At 45.0% G+C, this 21,053-nt stretch overlaps 1 protein-coding gene across 17 annotated transcripts in view; it reads left to right on the top strand.

The window, feature by feature from the left end:
* Nucleotides 1-20,833, top strand: part of LOC133122141 (nuclear factor 1 X-type) — a 142,549-nt gene extending 121,716 nt beyond the window's left edge. For 7 of the 17 annotated variants that reach the window (XM_061231890.1, XM_061231892.1, XM_061231885.1 and 4 more), the window contains 5 exons: nucleotides 2,861-2,989; nucleotides 6,308-6,483; nucleotides 8,314-8,461; nucleotides 10,892-10,983; nucleotides 15,343-20,833. In XM_061231890.1, the coding sequence (XP_061087874.1) occupies nucleotides 2,861-2,989; nucleotides 6,308-6,483; nucleotides 8,314-8,461; nucleotides 10,892-10,983; nucleotides 15,343-15,357 (560 nt within the window). In that variant the 3' untranslated portion in view covers nucleotides 15,358-20,833. The remainder of the gene's footprint in view (nucleotides 1-2,860; nucleotides 2,990-6,307; nucleotides 6,484-8,313; nucleotides 8,462-10,891; nucleotides 10,984-15,342) is intronic. The other 10 variants (XM_061231900.1, XM_061231895.1, XM_061231902.1 and 7 more) reach the window with 6 other exon arrangements.
* Nucleotides 20,834-21,053: the final 220 nt, after the last annotated feature.

The following is a 21,053-nucleotide window of genomic DNA, read 5'->3' as shown; positions in this document are numbered from 1 at the left end:
GTGTGTGTGATTGTGTGGGTGATTGTGTGGGTGATTGTGACTGTGCTTGTGTACTCTGCGAGTGCTCCATTCTCTGACCAGTGAGAGATACGGGACCGGGCTGATTTGGGAGGAAGTGCTGGCTTGGCCGCTTCCACAGCTGGTGTTGTTGGCCGTCTCTGTGGTGCTGGAATCAGTGGGGCTTTTGCAGTTCAATCTGCTCAGCGCAGCACTCTAATTCAGCTGCTTTCTCTCTCCCTCCACTGCGCCCTCCTTCATGACCCTGCCTTGGCATTTGTGGCAACAGATAGCGCTAAGAGGATGATTGGGGTGAAATGCCTTTTAAGGTTTTCCAAAGTGCTAAAATTGTTTTTTTTTTATTATTAATATTTTTTTACTGTGCATTATACACATGCTTATTAAGCCTCAGGTGTTCTTTTTAAATGTTCATTTAAATATAATAACATTTCTCATATCCACTCCCACTTGCTGGAGATTTAACTCTTTTAAACAGTGCATTTACACACACCCACACGCTTTCTATATTGATGAATCCTCACACATGCCCAGCATAGCCATACAGGCTTTTTCCACAGACAAATGGGATTTAATGCTGCTACTGCAACACTCAGCCTACTGTCTCCAAAACACTGAACTGGGAACACATAATTAGAAATTAACAACTGTTCTCCTCAAGGATTTCACGTTAGGCAAACGTTACATGTTGAGCATTTATTTTAAACTATCCAAGCCTTCCTCGGCCTGTGTGTCTATGTGGGGGTGTTTTGTTCTGCGCTGATTTCATGCAGTGCTTTTTTCAAATTCCTATTTCCTCTCATCTCACTGCTTTTTCAAAAGAATGATGAAACTCTGTCCCTTAATCTTGAAAGGTGTGATCCTCTCAAGAATATAGCAGGCGCGTACTATAAGAGAAGCTAACCTCCCTCATCATTTATAGAACAGGGAAGACACTTTTGATATGGTGTTATAAATGAGCAGATTATTCCTTCGCTCTCACACTCCCTCGCTTCTTCTCACCTCTCCCACATGATTCCCGCTCTTCTCTCTCTCTTCCCCACTCGTTGGCGGTAGACCGTCTGCTTGGCGGCCCGGCGGAACAGCTGGTGTGTCCATACTGTATCTGCTATTTCTGAATGGAGCGCCATCATGACCAGACTGTAGGCAGGGCAGCCCAGATTGGGACAGGGATGGTGTAAATCTCCACTTTTTTTTTACACAGATATGCCTTTGTGTCTTATATAGAGAGCCTCACCAACATAGATACATAGATATGTAGAGAGACTCATCAACATATATAGATAGATAGATAGATAGATAGATAGAGAGACTTATCAACATATATAGATAGATAGAGAAACTTATCAACATATTTAGATAGATAGATAGATAGATAGATAGAGACTTATCAACATATATAGATAGATAGATAGACTCATTGAGATAGATAGATAGATAGATAGATAGATAGAGACTCATCAGCATAGATAGATAGATAGATAGGTAGGTAGGTAGATCTATAGATATTGTTATGCACAGTTAAACAGGCATTCTAGGAAAACAACATCATGCAGTCGTCATGCCAGTAAAGCTGATTTCAACTTGTATTTAATTATATAAGAGAGGAAGAGACAGAGAGATCGAAAGATTGGAAAAAGGCTATTCGGTATTTATTAAAGCCACCTGTTAAGAGGATATGGTCTTTAATTGGCTTGTTTATGAAGTGTGGGTAATGTTAATGTCCTTTCTATATTACCTTAATGTTAGGAGTGACTCACTGTTGTGTGGAGAATGTTGGATGAGAAGGAGGCTGATCATGGTGCAGTGTAGAGGATGAGTGTGCAAGAACTGTGTTGAACTCAAAGACAGTGATCAGCCATGCCAGGTCTCTACAGAACTGGCCCAGTTGAAGCAACTGAAGACATTGGCTTAAGCTGAGAAACTATAGAGTGCCTTTAGTTGCTGTTTTTTCTCACTCTCTTTTTCCCTTTCCTTTTCTTGGGTTTGGTGGTTGGGCCTACAATACTGCTATTCAAATGGAAATAAAAGATGAGGCAGGAAATGTGTATTAACCTAATCACAGGATGTCAGGAAAGGCAACCTGAGCTCTTCATGAGCTATGCTGTCGATGACAGTTTTAGGAAAGTTCTACACCATGGACAAGGCCAATGATGGAGAAGTATAAATTCCGTATGTAGCTTGATCCATTTGCGTTTGCCATTAGTCCGGGGCTTTCTGCAGAACTTTGTGTGTATCTGGAGGAGGACTACACACAAAAGACGACCAGATCACCGAACATAACCCACAAATCCTTCAGCTGTGTCCTTCTTGTGATGTGAGAGGGAGATTGTGTGGGAGGGGACGGCGAGGAGAAGGAGAATTAAAGACAGGAAGGAGGACAGAAAGAAGATGGAGGAGGTGGAAGGTTTCTCAACTCCTCTGCCACCCCGGTGGTTGTTCTCACATTCAAAAACCCTCCAATCCGAACCCGACCGTCTTTGTTCAGCTGTCAAATAATCCTGGAGATTTGGCACAAAATGGCCTCCTGGACTGTACCATCAAAGCTGTAAAAACAAACATGATGAGATGCTGATAGGATTACATTCCAATGCCATCCGTTGGACCGGAGTTGAGAAACCCAGATCAAGACGTAACACCAGAGAAAGCAAAGAAATCAATAGACGAGACAATCAATGGAGCAATCCATTGATTTTTTTTTGAAATCACAAAATCATAACCAGATCAATTAAGTTCCATCAAAAAAAAGCAAATCTAATAAGTGCATTTTAAAGAGCAGCCAATCCAAAGCTTGTGAATTAAACCCACATCTTTGTTCTGCCATTTGTTGATCCATTTTTGCCAGGACTGTCCTCGCCTGGTTCTCTTAAGAAGCCGGGAAAGTTCGATTTCAGCGCGCTGTCGGCCCAGACGAGATCGCCCCGCATGGCGTTCACCCACCACCCGCTGCCAGTGCTGGCGGGCGTGAGACCAGGTGAGACCCGACGCGGAGGGAGAGGTGTGGGTGGGGGGTGCAGAGGGGACGAAAAACCAACACAGGGCTCCCGGGTGTGTCTGAAATCGGATTTTAAAAACCCCCTCCCCCCTCACACCTTTCGGATTTCGAATTGAGAGGGAGAAAAGAGAGGCTTGAGGTAAAAAAACCCACACCAGATCCCACCCCGTGTTTTCACCCCCTCCTTTGTTTCCTCAAAATTAGCCGGCCTAGTTTGAGCGTTAGCTCCCCTGCGTTGTGAGATCCTCCTCCTTCTCCTCCTCCTCCTCCTCCTCCTCCAGTCCTCACAGTTACTCCATGCTCTCCCAGTGGCGCTGCTGTTGTGTGAACGGAAACGGGGCATGGCCAAACCCGGCAGAGCGGCTCCCAGCTGCTCTGCTTTACCTTTCACTCGGGTACCCTCCTGCCCAAAAAACTAAGGGCTAGCCTGCTAGCACAAAGCAGCTGTACCAGGTCAAGGCACCCATAGAACCAGTCCTGTTTCTGATCAGCCAGACTTCCACAGTATCTGTGCTAGGTTGAAAGCGTACATTTGTTAGACAGACCTCGATAAGCCTAGTCTCCTATGTTTAGATAATTAATAATATGCTGAGTACATGGGGGTGTGCAGACAGATTTTTGCCTGTGGTGCTACATGCGTTTGGCTGAGGTCCTGTTGAGCACTGCAAACAGCAGCGGTGTTTAGGGTGCAGTCAGCGTGGCAAACAGCCTCAATCTTCAGCAGATCCTCTTCCCCATCTATCTCATTTTCTATCTCCCCCTTGCTTTTCTCCATCACCACCCATTGTCTGCCCTTCATCATTGAACTCATTCTTGTGTTGGAGCCATTTGACAGTCTCACGTATAGGACTAACTGTTTCCGGCCCTCTTGTCTGCCCAATGGGGTTGTGATGTGTGTCAGTGTGGGGCCTGCAAACATCCCATGATGAAATGAAAAGTTCTCTTGATGCATTAAAAACCATTTAAATCTATATATGCCCAATGTGATTATATAGCATATATACAGCACTACAGCCATTTTGTCTGTGGCTATGCCTCCTTTAAGACACGCTGTCACTCATGTGATAGACCAGCAAATAACAGGCAATGCTGTCTTGACGGTTTCATTATGTTGCGATATCTGCAGTTAGAGGGTTCACTTTTTCCAAACAAGCATTCATGCTTTCTGAACTGAACCCCCACACTTAGACCGAGCCAGAACAGTGCCGCACAGGACTCTCACACACACGCTCCCACAGAACCCGTAGTTTCTCCGGAATATGCATCCCATCTGTCATAAACCAATCAACTGAACGTGCTTGGCTTTCTAGCTTCTGCTCAGTGAATTGCAACATTTCTGTTTTGGCTGAAATTATCCCTTTAGACCAACTGGAAGGCATTATTTGCAGAGAGCCTGCTACAGTGTGTTCGCTCTCTTCAGCACATGAAGGTTCTGTGCTAAAGATCAGTTGACTGTACCTTTGGTCCTCTGGCCTGCATTCACAGTGACACAGACTCATTTGATTCCATTGGTGCATATATTGACTTAGTTTACTTGCTAGTGTCTTGTGTGTGCAGTGAAGTTCTGGTCAGCAGCTAGAACATAATGTACCTTTTGCCTGGGGATTGTTAAATAAATTTAGAGTTGGTCTTTCTATTTTAATAAGTTCTTCCATACTTAAGCTTGGATGTAGTTGCTCATTGCATACTTGTCCATTTTGTACTTTGGGGTGAGTGGATCTGAGGGTTTTATGTTAAAAATAAACACATTCAGTTTAAACTCATGATTTTCAACTCATGAGTCTATCATATTCCCAAAGCATGTTATTATTCATTTAACGAGATGACATGCGTTCAGTTTTGGGCTGGAGTAGATTACTCCCATGCCAAGCAGCCCCCAGAGCAGGTCTCTGAATTTTATTACTTGCAGTAAATAGGGTAAAAATGGTTTTTATTTGTATGTGTCTGTGTGTGCATTTCGAACGAGAATAAGTGATTGTATTTGTTTGTGGATGTGTGTATGTGGTTTCCATATATGTGTGCACAGACAGTATTAGTGAGTGTGTTTGTTTGTGTCTGTGTGTGAGAGAGAGAGGGTTTGTGTGTGCAAAGGGGGGAGGACACTGCCTGGCACCCTGGTGAGCTTGGCCCTGGCCCAGTTCCTAATGAGATTAAGGAGGGAGGGAGAGGGAGAAAGAGAGAGAGAAACCAAGAGAGAGGGATAGAGAGAGAGAGAAAGAGGGAGACAGAGAGAGAGACAGAGAGACTGAGAGAAAGAGAGGGATAGAGAGAGTGAGAGAAAGAGGGAGACAGAGAGAGACAGAAAGAAATAGAGAGACAAGTAGGAAGGAAATCAGGGAAGGAGAGAGGGAGAGAATATTTTTATGGTTTGGGAGGCTATATAGGCCTGAAATGCAGCTTGTCTGGGAGTGAGCTGAGCCAGTGACACACAAACTGCTGCAGAATCCCATTACACACTGTCCAGCATTCTCTCTGCAACACATTACTGAATCCCCCCTCACAGAAGAGACCTGCGTACGTTCATGCATAGACACGTACGTACACACACGTATGCGCACCCATACACACACACACTTTACTCATCACAGAAAACCCTCACAGCTCAGCTTGCCGATTTGTGTGCCAAATTACTGAGGCGCCTGAGAACGCCGCCAAGCGTACAACACACAGACAAAGATTCTGCGCTCCTGATTTCAGCTAGCCGAACGCCGTCACTGACGTCTGCGGCTCGTCTTCTGCATTGTTTGTTTTCCTTTGCCCCGCCGTAGCGCTCTAATACTCCGGTGAAAACATCGTAGCCGTTAACGCACAAAGATCGATTGTCACCAGGCACACAACGTACTTCATACTAGGCTGGGTGATTATGCATATCTTGGTGCGTGTGTGTGTGTGAGACAGAGAGAAAGGGAGAGAGGTGTGTGTTCATGCAGAGGTTGCCTGATAGAGAGACACATACAGACGGGTGATTTATGTGCACAAATCAGAGCAGATGTTGCTAACAGCCCTTGATAACTCTCCTCATTTGTATACAGCAAGTGCTTTGTGCTTTATACGCCCTTGAGAAATGTGACTTCCATTTTCATCCAAATTGGAAAATGTTTGCAAAAAGTTGTCAGTCGTCCGCCTTTCATCCTGTAAGTCATGGGCCCTGTTTTAGTGGGTGATGCGGTGTGAGTGCGTGTTGTGTTGTCTGGTGCCGTGTGTGCTTGTGGCTGCGGAGGTAGTCGTGACGTCACAGGTTTGCATCAGGACGGTGTGTTTCAGGAAGGCTGTGCTAACTCCGTGTGTCTCTCTCAGGGAGCCCCCGTGCCTCTGCCTCGGCCCTGCACTTCCCCTCCCCATCCATCATCCAGCAGTCCAGCCCCTACTTCACCCACCCCACCATCCGCTACCACCACCACCCCGGACAGGACCCCCTAAAGGAGTTTGTGCAGTTTGTCTGCTCTGACGGCTCGGGACAGCCCAGCGGACAGGTAAGGGCAAGGGGAGGGTTTTTCACACACACGCACATACACACACACACAGAGATCACATAGGCTCACACACAAACACACGTGCAATATACAGTGTGCACAGGCCCCAACACACACACATACATGCAAGAAAGCATACACACACACGCACACAGGAGCACACACAGGAGCACACACACAACAGAAGTATGTACATACGCACATAGACGCATACAATACACAATAAGCACAGAGTCCAACACACAGAAACACACTCACACAAACTTATGGATTCTTACAAAACCACTCACACATGGAACACACGAACGTGCCCTGCTGAAAAATAAACAGTTGAAGCTAGGTTTTTAAACATCTGGTAGGTGGTTGACCAGTTAAGCCAGCTCCATACTCAACATAGTTTGACCAGCTCAAGCTATGTTTTGAAACAGATGGTAGCTGGTATTTAAAGCTGGTCATAGCTGGATTTTACACCAGGGTAGACAACCAAAAATACTTTCAGATTGCCACTGATAGTCAGTGAAACAATATTATGATAACTACAGTACAGTACATTATTTGCACTTAGTAATACATCAGTTACAGGCTGTATCAGTAAATAAATAAGAAAAGCAGTGGATACAGGTTTTGACTAGTTTGTTGTTCACCAAACTGCTGAGATATATAGTATCAGTGACCCAGTCCCAAAATGGGTACTTTTGTCAGGTTTGGGAAGCTTGGATTTAGATTAATGTCACCCAGACCAAAATGTATTTACTTGCTGGGCCCAAAAGAAGAGCCTTCATTTTGTGACCAAGGCTTCAGTAGACTCAGATTTTCTCTGGGACCTGGTACTGCAGTTAGACTGTTAGAACATGAATGTTATAGAAGATAAAATTGAGACAAGTGCGAGAGAAAGTGGATGTGAGAGCCATTTAGGTAGAGGATACAAAACATGTGACACTCAGTACACTGACATTACTTCACCGAACGGTGACATTTTGTGCTTCTACTGTACTTATTCTCCTCCAAAATGTCTGTGTCCACAATGCAGATGATACTTCTAAAAGTGTCCCCACAACTAACCTGTTAGAACAGAGACCAGTCCTGCCATGGCCACCCCCTGCCCCCTCCCTCAGTCTCTCTCTGACCCAAATAAGACCTCGCTCTTAAAACCGAAAATCCACAAAGCTCCACACATCAGGCACCGCCGGAGAAATATGGATGAGACCCAGAAAAACCATGTGATTTTCACTGGTAAAGAGTGTGACAGTCACGGCACACAGATCAAGGAGAGTTCTCATTTGATTGGATTCTTCTTCTTCCTGTTATTCAGGCTGTTCTCTCAGAGCACAACTTTGGCCCGTCTTTTTGTTCTCTGGTTTAGTTAACGTTTTGGCCGCCTTCCACTCGCGTCTTACATAATCATTAGCGCCAACTCGCACAATCAGTGACAGAGTTCGACTCTATGTTTTCTGTCCATGTTTTTGCAGTTATGTTTCCTTTTCAGTCAGTGCTTTGGTTTTTTCCTGCCTTTTTTGTACACCAACAGCGCACTCATCCTCGCCCCCTTATCCCCACGAAACACACTAACCAGTTTCTCCATCTCTGCCGCTCACGCCTTGTTTACTTTCCGTTTACCCCCCATTTACTCCGTTCGCGGGTGCTTTTCTTTTTCATTCCCTTTTTTACACGTCTCCGTTTGAGGCACACCGTTGTTTCGGTGCAGTTTTTCAGTGCAGTTTTTGAGTTCGGGATCTGCGTGCCTTTTTTTTTCCGGAGCACGCTTGCGGAGCTGGCCCGCCTGAGCGCGGGTTGTCACTGTCGCCCTGACCCTGTTTGTGTTGTCCGCAGCCAAACGGGAGCGGCCAGAGCAAAATGCCGGGCTCCTTCTTGCTGCCTCCACCTCCCCCTGTGGCCCGCCCAGTGCCCCTCCCCATGCCCGACTCTAAACCCTGCAGCACACCCCCCGACGGCGGACTCACCTCACCCGCATCTCCGTGTAAGTGACGCCACAGACCAAAAAAACGCAAAAAAAAAAAACAAACTCAACCAAAATGGAAACCCCGTTAGTGATCCAGCCATTCAGTCCTCCTCCCACCCAACCCTACCCACTCCACCCCACCAGAAAGCCAGCATTCTCTCAGGGCTATCAGTTATACAGGGACAGGTTTACCGCCCCCCCCCATATCCCACAACACCTTGCTCAGATTCAGATCCATTCCCATAGACGGCCATTCCGTAAAGATTCCCGTGCCCGTGACAGCGTTCCGGAAGCCCGTTCCGCTCCTCATCCCCATCTCTGGGCTCGCAAGGGGGCACATGAGAAATCATTCTGATTTTCCTCTTTTGTTTTGTTCCCTATCATGGAAAAAACAAACTGATTAAAAACACACGAAAAAACACGTACTAAAGAAGCAGCAGACTCCTGCCACTCGCTTTGAAATGAAAAAAAGTCCAAACTGGGAATGAGTCTGTGTCAGGCAATGAGTCGTGTCCCTCCCCAACCCCTTTTTCTTTTCATTTAAAAAAAAAAATTCTTTAGCTGTTTTTTTTTATTATTCTTAATTTGTGGCTTTGAAAGGAACAAATTTAGGGCAGTTGGCGTGGACTCCAAAACCTCATGCCCCACTTACCCACAATCCCCCTGCCACTTCCACACAAATCTGACAACAACAAAAAAAAACAAGGAAAAATATTCATCAGAAAGGCGATCACGTCTCTAAACATGTTGATGAAGTGAATGTAGGGCAGACGTTTGATGAGCTGAGCTCAGATACGCTGGGGTGTGCTTGCCTGTGCGTTCAGTAAATGGGCGTTTCCACTGATGGGGTGAGTCGGGCGATGGGAAAGGCACCTGCTTCTCTCACCCACTATGAGAGGGGCACTGGATGGAGCACTTGTGTCCTTTTCTGTCTTGTCGCTATTCTTTAAATCTTTTTTTTTTTATTCTTTATTATCTGTCGCTTGCTTTTTACTTTACCCCCTTCTCACCAAACAAGTGTTGTTGTTTTTTTCATTTAAGAAATTATTTTATTAATATTATAGCCCGTGGAATGTGTTTCCATTTTCTTTTACTGTCAATGCCCTTCCCTGCCACTGACCTGCATAGATATTTTTGCTTTCACACACAAACACATGCACGCGCCTACAGACACATACACTCACACACATACATACTCACACACACACACAAACACACACATACATGCACACACACGCACGTACTCACACACACACACACACACACACACACACACATACAAACACACGCACAACCGCACACAAGCCCAAACACATTCACGTACACAAACACACATACACACACGCTCACACACCATTTCCCATTTCCCTCAACCCCACCCCCAACTCACCCCTCATTAAGCCTAGGTATGTAATGGAGACAGTCTCTCCATGGAGTAGTCTACTATCGGAGTCCAGTGAACACAACTGCCCTAAGTTTGCGCTTCTTGCAGCTCCTGGCTCTCCTGGGACGCGCAGTATGGAGTGAATACGCTCCTGTACTCCCCCAGAGCGTCATTACTGTACCCTCCCACCGCACATAGCTGACCCTGGTAGAGTAGTAATGCTAATGCAGTCAGACCCAGGAGAGGGTCCTGGGGAAGTAGGACCTGGGAGAACCCCCCCCCCCCCCGCCCCTCCCCAGTTCATTCTCAGCCTGGCCTGGGCTCTGGGGTGTGAACATAGCCCTAGTTCTGCATTAGCCATGCTGTCCCTACCCCCTCCCCCCCCCCTGCTGGAGATTACAGTCACTGACCATTGATAACTGATAAGGGTGATGTGAGGAACAGCCTGTTATGATGATAGCAATAATAGAACTATAGTCATTTTCAAATGAGTAATCACACAATCTGGTAATTACACAAATACCAGTGGCAACAATGTAGCGTGTTTGCTTTGAGTTGCACTGGTGATATGCCGGCCAGTTTGACTGACAGCTTTGTGTCTGTGTGTTTGTGTGTATGTGTGGATGTGTGTGTTTGTGTGTGCATGCATGTTTTTGTGCATGTGTGTGTGTGTTTATGTATGTGTGTGTATGTGTGTGCATGTATGTTTTTGTGTGTGTGTATGTGTGTGTGTGTGTGTGTGTGTATGTTTGTGTGTGCATGTATGTTTTTTTGTGTGTGTGTATGTTTGTGTGTGTATGTGTATGCGTGTGTGTGTGTGTATGTGTGTATGTGCATGTTTGTGTGTGTGTTTGTGTGTGTGCGTATGTGTGTGTGTGTGCGTATATTTGCGTGTGTGTGTGTGTGTGTGTGTGTATGTGTGTGTGTGTGTGCGTATGTTTGTGTGTGTGTGTGTGTGTGTGTGCGTATGTTTGTGTGTGTGTTGTGTGTGTGTGTGTGTATGTGTGTATGTGTGTGTGTGTGTGTGTATGTGTGTGTGTGTGTGTGTGTGTATGTGTCTGTAGCATACTCCTCGCCAGGCTCCACAGCTCCCAACAGGTTTGTCAGCATCGGATCACGGGACAACAACTTTCTGAACATCCCCCAGCAGACGCAGGTAGGCCTCTCCCTGTCCCTAACACTCTGATGCTAAAGCTTCTGTGCAGCAGCAGTCATTGCCCCAGCATCTTCTCCCTCCTCCTGCTTTTACAGAAATGTGACCTTTATGTACACAGGGCAGGCAGACTGAGCACACACGCTTATTTACAGCAGCTCCCGGCTACACCCTAACCTGCTCTCTCTGCTGTCTTATCACCTCAATGCCTTTCTCCTCTCCCTCCCCTCTTTCCTTTTCACCCCTATCTTCCCTCTGTCCTCTTTCTCTCCTTTCCCTCAGCTCTCTCTGCTGTTCCTCTGCCTCTGTTATCTCTTTCAGTCATTATATTGTGTTCTATATTCTAGCAGAGGGGGGATGCTTTCGACTTCTGTTAAAGAAACGCCTTGTGTAGGACAGGGGTGGGCAGCCTGTAGCGTAGAGGTTAAGGTGCATGACTGGGACCCGCAAGGTCGGTGGTTTAATCCCCGGTGTAGCCACAATAAGATCCGCACAGCCGTTGGGCCCTTAACCCGCCTGGGGGGGATTGTCTCCTGCTTAGTCTAATCAACTGTATGTCGCTCTGGATAAGAGCATCTGCCAAATGCCATTAATGTAATGTAATGGGTGGTAAGGCCATACAGTTTCTGAATTGCATGCCAAATATAGCTTTTATTTCATATAAATGTAATACCCAATCCTTCGTTTAAGTCTACATTTCAGTTACAGTGCGCTCCTTGATAAGCTCAGCTAGACCTAGATGTGTTTACCTGTATGAAACCTTTTAGACTGGTCTAAATGGCATTTGACGTATACAGCTAATTACCTAATTAAGTCAAGGTAATCAGTGGAATTGAAAATCTGCATACACAGCTGCCCACCGCTGTTGTACAGTGTGTTTAAGGTTCCAGCACGTTTATACACCCAAGATTGTGAGAGAATTAGGGTGAGTAATGATGGATCTGTAAAACCTGTGGCAACATAAAACAATGGATATTGCCATTATAATATCCTATACCAAAAAATAATACCAATAATGCCACATTCCAAATAGAGATACAGTAGTAATCATTGAGGACCAGTTGGAGATGTGATACAGTCCCTGGTCCGTTGTACACTGTCTGGGAATGTGCTGTGGAAACACAGCTAAATGCATTCAAAGGAAGACGTTTAGCTTTAGACTATTAAAAACATCCAGAGACTGTAGCAGTGGATAGGGCTGTCTGTTCTGCAGAGGGGGAGTCTGTGAGCCCACTGTTTGATTTACTGTGTTGAGAGGAGTGATTAGGTGAGATTAAATTAGTACTTTATTGTATGTTTGACTGTGTGGGAAGCATCCGGTTAAATCTGATGTGGAAGTTTTTGTTGTTTTTTGGCCTTGAGTTCTGCTACAGGTAATGATACATGCTGTTTGATCCTTTTCTTTGTGGTGACATGGGTGTATTTAAGGGTGTAAAATCATAATCGTGGCTGGTGAGGTCACAGGTTGATGGTTTGAGAGTTTTAAATGTCTCTGCAGGCCTTTTGTCAGCAGGTCAGGTTCTGTGTTTGATATGTAGCAGAAATAAATCTCTTAGTGGGCAGTTAATTGTTTTAAATCTGTGTTAAATATTTTCACCTCAATTTAATCCGATTTAACCAGATTACCAATGGAATTTGGGTAAAATAAATTAAGTAATTATGTTTTCAATTATATTGTTCTACAAATTATTTTAAAAAGTAGTCAAGCCAACAGTGAACTTATACTTCCCTCTCTCTTTATCTTTTTCTGTGTGTCTCTCCCGGTCTCCCTCTTTGTGTGTGTGCGTGTGTGTGTGTGTGTGTGTGTGCATGCATGCATGTGCAGGTGTGTCTGTGTGTGTGTGTTTGTGTGTGTGTGTGTGTCTGTGAGTGTGTGTGTGTGCATGTGACTATGTCTGTGTGAGTGTGAATGTATGTGTTTATGTATGTGTGTATGTGTCTGCAAATGTGTGTGTATGTGTGTATATGTGAGTATGTGTGTGTGTGCATGCATGTGGAAGTGTGTCTGTGTGTGTGTGAGAGTATGTGTGTTTGTGTGTGTATGTGTCTGCAAGTGTGTGTGTGTGTGCGTATGTGAGTGTGTTTGTGTGTTTGTGTGTGTGTAAGTGAGTGAGTGTGCGTGCGTGCGTGTGTGTGTGTTTGTGTGTGTGTGAGTGAGTGAGTGTGTGTGTGTGTTTGTGTGTGTAAGTGAGTGAGTGTGTGTGCGTGTGTGTGTGTTTGTGTGTGTGTGTGAGTGAGTGAGTGTGTGTGTGTGTGCATTTGGCAGCCCTGCTCTCCTAGGCTGTGCACTTGTGGAGTTGATTTGGGAGCGTTCTGCCCCAGCTCTGCATTGTCTTCTCCCTCCTCCATTACTGACTGCACTTTTCTCATTACGCTCCAACCACACTGCCTGGAGCCAGCTCAGCTCCAGCACACATGGAACCAATCTCAATTCCTCCCCACTCTCTCGCTCTCTCTCTCTCTCTCTCTCCCACTCTCTCTCTTTCTCACCCTCTCTCTTCTTTCTCTCTCTCTCCCTCCCTCTCTCCCTCTATCTCCATCTCTCTCTCTCTCGCTCTCCCTCTCTCTCCCTCTATGTCCCTCTCTCTCTCTCTCTCTCTCTCTCCCTCTCTCTCCCTCCCACCTCCCTCACTTTCACTACAGCCGGACCACAGATGTGTCTGACACTCAGGGGGTGACACACAGCCATGCCAACTCACTTGCATTTCCCCCCCTTCGTCTAACAAATCTGTCATCTTGCAAACCCCGAACGCAGCCACAGAGCTACTTTAATACACCGCATACCCTGCCGCCCACCCTTTTGAAATATTTGCCTGCTGAAAATCCCTGGAGATAAGAATGTAATTCCACTTATACACCGCCAAACTATACAAAGAAAACACCTATACACACTGTCCTTTAAAGTGCTGTGTTTTATGTGCTGCATTATCTAATGTTGCTTGAAAACCATTAACTCTATGAGCATGTGCAGTTGACAGTGGTGACCTCTTCACCCCCGTGTTCCACCGAGACACTTATTAATTAGAGTCTATGGAAAGGTACTGGGTCTTTAAACGGCCCGCACTCTTCACAGCACAGGCTAGTTGTGAGAGCCAGGGAGGGCTTCGCTACTGGAACAGGCAGCCGGCCAAGCGGGAGCGAGAAACGCTGTGCAGAGGAGCCCTCTGCTGGCCGGGCTCCGGCCCTGCAGCGGCCAGAGAAAGACAATTAGGGAAGGAGGGAGAGAGTGAAAGAGAAGTTTAAGCTGTGCGCTCCTCAGAGAAGTCACGTCCCGACTGTCTGGTTGCCCACAGCAACCAGACATGATGTCATAGCCAGTTGAACTTGAACTTGGAGTGGGGGGGTGTAAGAAGAGAGGGTGGTCACTACTGCCAAGGATTACTCTCAGAGCGAGAGAGAGAGAGAGAGAGAGGGAGAGAGAGAGGGAGAGAGAGAGGTTTGGAAGAGAAGGAGGAGTTAACAGTCCAGTGACTGCTGGGATAGAGAAGGCGAAAGGGAGGGAGGGAGAGACAAACTTTTTTTGTGACCTACAAGAGTCAAACAAAACAAAAGCTGTTTCTCCAGAGTTGCAGGGTTTCCAGGACTTGACTTCTAGAATGTTCATGTGTGCCAGTTGAGAGAGGATTGGAGTTCTCTACCCTTTTCGTTTTGAGTTTGTACCGAACAGGAGAGAACTAGAATGAAGAAACGGGTACAAACTGTCTGTCCACTCGGTGAAACAAAACCCAGAAACACAAACTGAGTCTGCAAATCTTACCATTCTTAATTTTAGCTATTTCGCTTTGTGTTAGTTGAATAGTTTTATTTGAAAAAAATACCAAATGTAGTTGTCAGCAATGACGATGACATAATTTCAAGTACCTTTTTACGATTACAAAGATACAGGTTTTAATAGGTAAAAAGAAGAGCATTTGACATCAGGTCTTGTGAGAAAGTTGATTGACATATTTGAATTTGCCAAGAAGGAAATGGGCCAAGTCTATTTTACACACTGCACCAGACTCCTGATGCAGGACCGCCCTCTACTGACAAAATAAGAACTGTTTGAAATAATTTAATTTTAGCATCAATAAATAAAATGCATATTACATCAGAGAGTATTAATTTATAATATTTTATTTGAATTTTTAATTCATACAAATACTTCACATACTTCCAAGTACCTTGCTCTAGGATGAAGTACATTTTACTCTACACAGAGTTCATATTAGTCCATTAAAAATGTATTTTTCATTTAGATTATTTTGGGAAAACTGTATTATCGTATATAGTCTCTTATTCCTTGTACACTAAAACTCCAGTTGTAATTGGTTGATTCAATTGTTAAATTGTTTTTTTTTGTTTTTGTTTTTTGTTCTACAGTCTTGGTTCCTCTGACAAGACCTGCGTGAAGCAAACCACAAAAATTCTGTATGGAAAATCTAAAGATAAATTAAACAAACCGCTCTCCTGCCCTTCTAGCACAGATGAAAAACAGAAAATACCTGCATGATTTTAACAGGAAAATAATCTCAGCTCCATGAACAAAGCAAAAAAAAAAACCCCAGAGGAAAAAACATTGTTATGAGAAAAATGTCATTCAGAAGAGGAAGAGGAAGATGAGGAGCCATCTTGGAGAGCAGTAAAAGCAACCGGAAAATCTCCCCGTTCTTTTCCTTTTAGTAATGAGGCACACTGGCTGAAAAATCCTGAAAACCCGCATGTGCAAAAGATAAAACAATACTATGGTCTGAAATACTACTATTCGAGGTTTTAAAAGAACCTCGAATTGAGAAAATCAGATAAGAGATAAATCACACAGTCAGTATTTGGGTAGCACCATTTTAGCTGTTCACTGTCATCCCTTCAAATACGCCACCGTCCAACAACCAAGTCCTGACGTGATTGGTTGGAGAGAATGAACAGCACGTCATATTTCGCTGCAGTTGAGAAGAACTCCTGAACCCCATTTTAATCAGCCAATCACGGCGGCATTTAATGTTGAGACACCTGCACTAATTGACAGATCTCTGCTTATCCGTCAAACAGTGATTGGCTGAATTCAGAATAAGTGACTGCAGAGGCATAGCCAACAAAAGCAGGAATGTGCCGCCACATCCACAACCCGCCACAACAAATCATGTTAACACTAATCGTGTGCAATTACATCCCTCCTCAAATGCACTATTGGAACAAATGAGGGATAGAAGCAATTTTGCACATCAGTGGGGGGAAAAAGCGATGATGTTAAAAGAGCAAACCTAATTAAACAAAGCTTTTTTTCTGCAGCGACACGCCTCCATAGCAACATTCACTCCAACCAATCAGCCGAGCCGCGGCCAGCCAGGTCTGGCACCTCCCCCCTCTCTGGGTGCACTCAGCAAGCACACAGTCTCACCAGCAGCAGGTGAGGCTCTGCTCCCATCCCCACCACTCAGGGCTGCCCTGCCAAGACCACCACACACACGACCCCCCGGGCCTCAGCCACACGCACACACACGCACACGCACGACCCCCCGGGCCTCAGCCACACGCGCACACACGCACACGCACGACCCCCCGGGCCTCAGCCACACGCGCACACACGCACACGCACGACCCCCCGGGCCTCAGCCACACCATGGAGTTACACCTCCAACACAACGTTAAACACACACACGCGCACACACACACACACACAGGCACGACCCCCCGGGCCTCAGCCACACGCACACACACACACACACACACACACGCACACACACGACCCCCTGGGCCTCAGCCACACCTTGGAGTTACACCTCCAACACAACATTAAACACACACACACACTCACACACGCACACACAGACACACACACACTCACACACATACACACACACACACACTCACACACACACACAAGCACGCACACGCGCATGTCAGAACACTAACCCAAGCCTTGCATTGCACTCAGATCTTCTCTCCTCCCACCAGAGTTGGTCTTTAGACGTCAGTACAGTACCACTGACTTCTAATAACTGGAAAGCAGTGCGTGTGGTGAGGCAAGTCTCGTACTTGCTTTTCCTCATGTAGTGTCGTGCCGTTGAGTAGGGCATGGCGCGGCTATGGTCAGCAGAACATCTATCTCCCAACATTACACAGCAAGTAGGGCATGCAGGAGAGAGCCAGGAGCAGTAGCGGAGCCCGGCTCCCCTCTGCTGCCCAAGCCCAGACTGGAACAGCAAGGTGTCCGCAGCTTCCTCACACAGGTTCTCCTTTCATTCGTCCTGATTGGAGTTTTTCTTCTTTTTTTCAATGCTGGATTAGGTTTTATTTTATTTTTTGCTTGGTTTATTGGGTTTATTTCACCTTAGATTTTCTCTTCACCGTAGTTTTATTGTGTTCTTTTTTTGGTTTAATTTGCAGGATGATACCATACTCTAAACTCACTTCAGACATCCATGTTTTGGTTTTTTCAGTTCATCTGCTCAGACTCCTCCCACATGCTCTTAGGAGCACCTCTCACAGCTCTGGGATTGGCCGGGGGTCAGCGGGACGCAGGGGCGACTGCTCTGGCAGCCAATCACATGTGTGACACAGGTGGGGCTTGTGGCAGCCTGACCGGGGGTCTCCAGGGCTGTGTGCTACAGAACACAGAGGGGGGGTCTCTGCTCTCACGAAGCCCCCCTCCGCCCCTTCTCCCCAGTAACGTTTACACTTGTTTACATTCCCAGACGCCCACGTTCCAAGAACTGGATGAAACTGTGGAACAAAAGCCTGTTTTTGATTTTTTTTTTTTTTTCCATTTTGTGAGGACAAAGTGGGAGATCTCTGAGTTGAATCATAGTTTATTTTCGGGGGGTTGGGGGGGGCTGTCTGCCGCTGCCCCAGGCCACACAGCGATTGGCTGTCACCGCGGTGATCCGCCCGTGCCCCCACGCCCTGCCCTGCCCCCCTCCATCGCTGTGTTTCAGAGAGAGGGGACCCCAAACTACCCTCTCTTCCTCTTCCCCTGTCGCCACCACTCACCCACAGAGCAAACAGCCCAACACAATCTCTCACAAACACACCCACCTCTAGCACAGCCCTGCATTGACTTGCCTTTCTCATTGTACCCAAACCACACACCGGTCACTACACACAGTTTAACTCACACACAAACCACACACTACACACAGTTTAACTCACACACAAACCACACACTACTGTTTCCAGCACAGTTTAACTCACACACAAGCCACACACCGGTCACTACTGTACCCAGAACAGCTTAACTCACACACAAGCCACACACCGGTCACTACTGTACCCAGAACAGCTTAACTCACACACAAGCCACACACCGGTCACTACTGTACCCAGAACAGCTTAACTCACACACAAGCCACACACCGGTCACTACTGTACCCAGCACAGCTTAACTCAAGACAAAAACAAAAACAAAACAGTCACAACAGGAAAATCAAACATGCGCACACACACACACACACACACAGACGCACACTTACGCGCACATACACACACACATAACCCTGAATCACAGTAGGGAAGCCTTGATTTTATTTTCAGTTCTCCAAACTGCCTTTTTCATTGATTTGAGATTTGTTGTTAGTGTGAGAGAAATTTTGAATGCTTATCTCATGAAAAGCAAAATAATCAAACCACTGACCTCACAAAATAACTGGACTGCCAAGCCGTGGGTTTTCATTGCAGGGACAGACTGCTGCCTCCTCAGCATCATAGAAAATTAGCTCCACTGCATAAGGATTATATTGACAATGGTGATTTCTTTTTTAATCTATGGAAGTGCCTCTGTATTCCCTTTATGCAATTTGTTAACATGAATTCAGGTTCTTTTTCACACATAAGCTATAGAGAATGGTCAAATGTTATGTCTCAGAATCACTGGTTAAACCAGTGACTGATCACTAAAGGAGATTGCAAACATCTTTATATATACATATATATAATATACATATATATTTATGAACATATACTCTTTTCTTTCGCTATATAAGCTCTACGGCAGTCTAGTTATTTTTTGAAGCCTGGCTTTGTCAGTCAGTGACAGCATCTCTCAATATCTGTTCAAATGTACCAGTACTGACCCACTGATACACATATCCACAATCTGCAGAAAAAGCAAGAAAATTCCATGGCAAATAAAAAACATTTCTTTGAAAAAAATTGAGGGTAGAATTGAAGAAAAAGAGTAAAACAGCCTACTTTGTTTTGTTTATTCTTTTTTTTTTGGATGGAAAGTATTATTATTGAAAAATAATGTATGTCGATTGAGCCATGTGCAATGCATTGGGTAGATAATTGTGTTTGTCTGTTAGAGATTTTTAAGAAAGTTAAAAGAAAAGAGAGAAAAAAAAATATTTTTGTTTCAAGTCCACAAGCTCCGGGACTCTAAATACGAGAGCGGAGAAAAAAAAAAAAGAATCCCAGTCTTTGTAAGTTTGGGGGAAAATTTTTTGAATTTTTGTTTTGTTTCATTTTTTTTCCTTTTTAATGTTTTATTTGTAATAATTTGTTTTTAAAATGTGGGAGGGCTGAAGGAACAATTTTACAAAACATCAAGAAATTATATATTGCTAGACGAAACTGGTGCTTTTTATGACATAAAGTACATTCAAACTCTATTATACATAAATAATAAACAAAAATAAGCGTTATCATAAAGCACATTTTAGGAAAAGAGCATTATTCTTCTTCTATTCCTCTTTTTGTATTTACTAAGGGGGGGAGGGGTTCATCTACTTCTAGGTTGTGACAAAAGGCATTTTTCCTCAACCTTTACCCAACTTAGAGAGAGGTCAGGAGAGCTTGCAAATTTAGCGCTATAATCCCCCATAACCACACAATAGAACAGAGAAGACTGTTTCAATAGCAAGCTAAACGTATCCTCCAGTGGCATGAGTGAACAATCCCAGAGTTCAGTGGGTCAAGTGTCTGTGATGAAAGCCAGGTCAGCATAGCCCATGCGTTGTGCTGCAGTGTTTGATGATCTGAGCTGTACCCAACCCATCAGTCATTGTTACCAGAACTGCCCTCCTCATATCATATCATCCACAAGAACACTGCCTGTCCATCTTTTTTTTACATTTGAAATGGTCCCCCAATGAAACACGCTGAGACACAGACAAGAGCTTCCCTGATTAGGAAGATGCATCAAAAAATGTAATCCTGTTTAAAATGTGCCAATAAAACAGAAAACTGATCTAAAGAACACATGCTTGGAGAGATGGGAGATGTGAAACGTGAACTGAGTTTTGGTAGATTTTGTAGACTCCCATCTCAGAGCAAGCATTGGCAACAAGCAAAAAAGAGAGAGATAATTGAATTTCACATTTCACATTTGGGAACTAAAAGCCCAAAAGATTTATTTTAAAAAACGGAACCCCCCTCCCTTCTCTCTCAGCCTTTGAGTGTAAATGAAAACTGAACATAAAGTTGTGTTTTGTGATGTAGTGTAGATTCTGAGCATTTAAAGGTTGTCCCTTAAAAGTGCCTTTTGTTCACAGACTCCATCTTGTAATCCAGAGCGCCCTTCTAAAAAACCAGTCCCCTCCTTCTTACTGTCCTATATCCTCTCCTAGCTTTTCAAAGCCGTATATATAGTACTAAAGGAAATTGGTGTGATTTAGTTCTTTTTATTGTTAAATGATAAAAAACCTAAAAAAGCAAAACAAAAAAAAAATGTATCTGTCCTTCCTTTCTTGCTTTCTTTCTTTCCTTCCTTCTGGCTTTTCTCCTCTCTTGGACACTGGAGTAGTCTGTAGCTGTGTGTCTGTCTCTGTTTCTCCCCTTCTCTGAACGGAGGGGGTTTTAAAAAAATGGCAAAAACTTTGTCTGAGCAGAATGCAGTTAGCTCACATGTTATTCTTGTCTGTGCGCTTCACAATGTATACCATACCAATCTCTTCAGCTTCTCCATTCAACAGCTAAAGTACGTGAACAAGTTACACCAGTGGGCTCCTGGGGGTGGCATGGGGAGGGTGTGTGAGGGGATTTTTCTGTGTTCGGGGTGGGGGGGGGCGGGCGGGTTGAGGACATATTGTCTGCTTTCAGGGGACGAAATAACACACAGCGATACTCCTCTGGTGGAGGGAAGGGGGTGAAGGGGCTGC

This window comes from Conger conger, chromosome 2 (genome assembly GCF_963514075.1).
Source record: "Conger conger chromosome 2, fConCon1.1, whole genome shotgun sequence".
Classification (NCBI taxonomy): Eukaryota; Metazoa; Chordata; class Actinopteri; order Anguilliformes; family Congridae; genus Conger; species Conger conger.
Note: the sequence above shows the minus strand (reverse complement) of the source record. Positions and strands in the feature narration are given on the sequence as shown.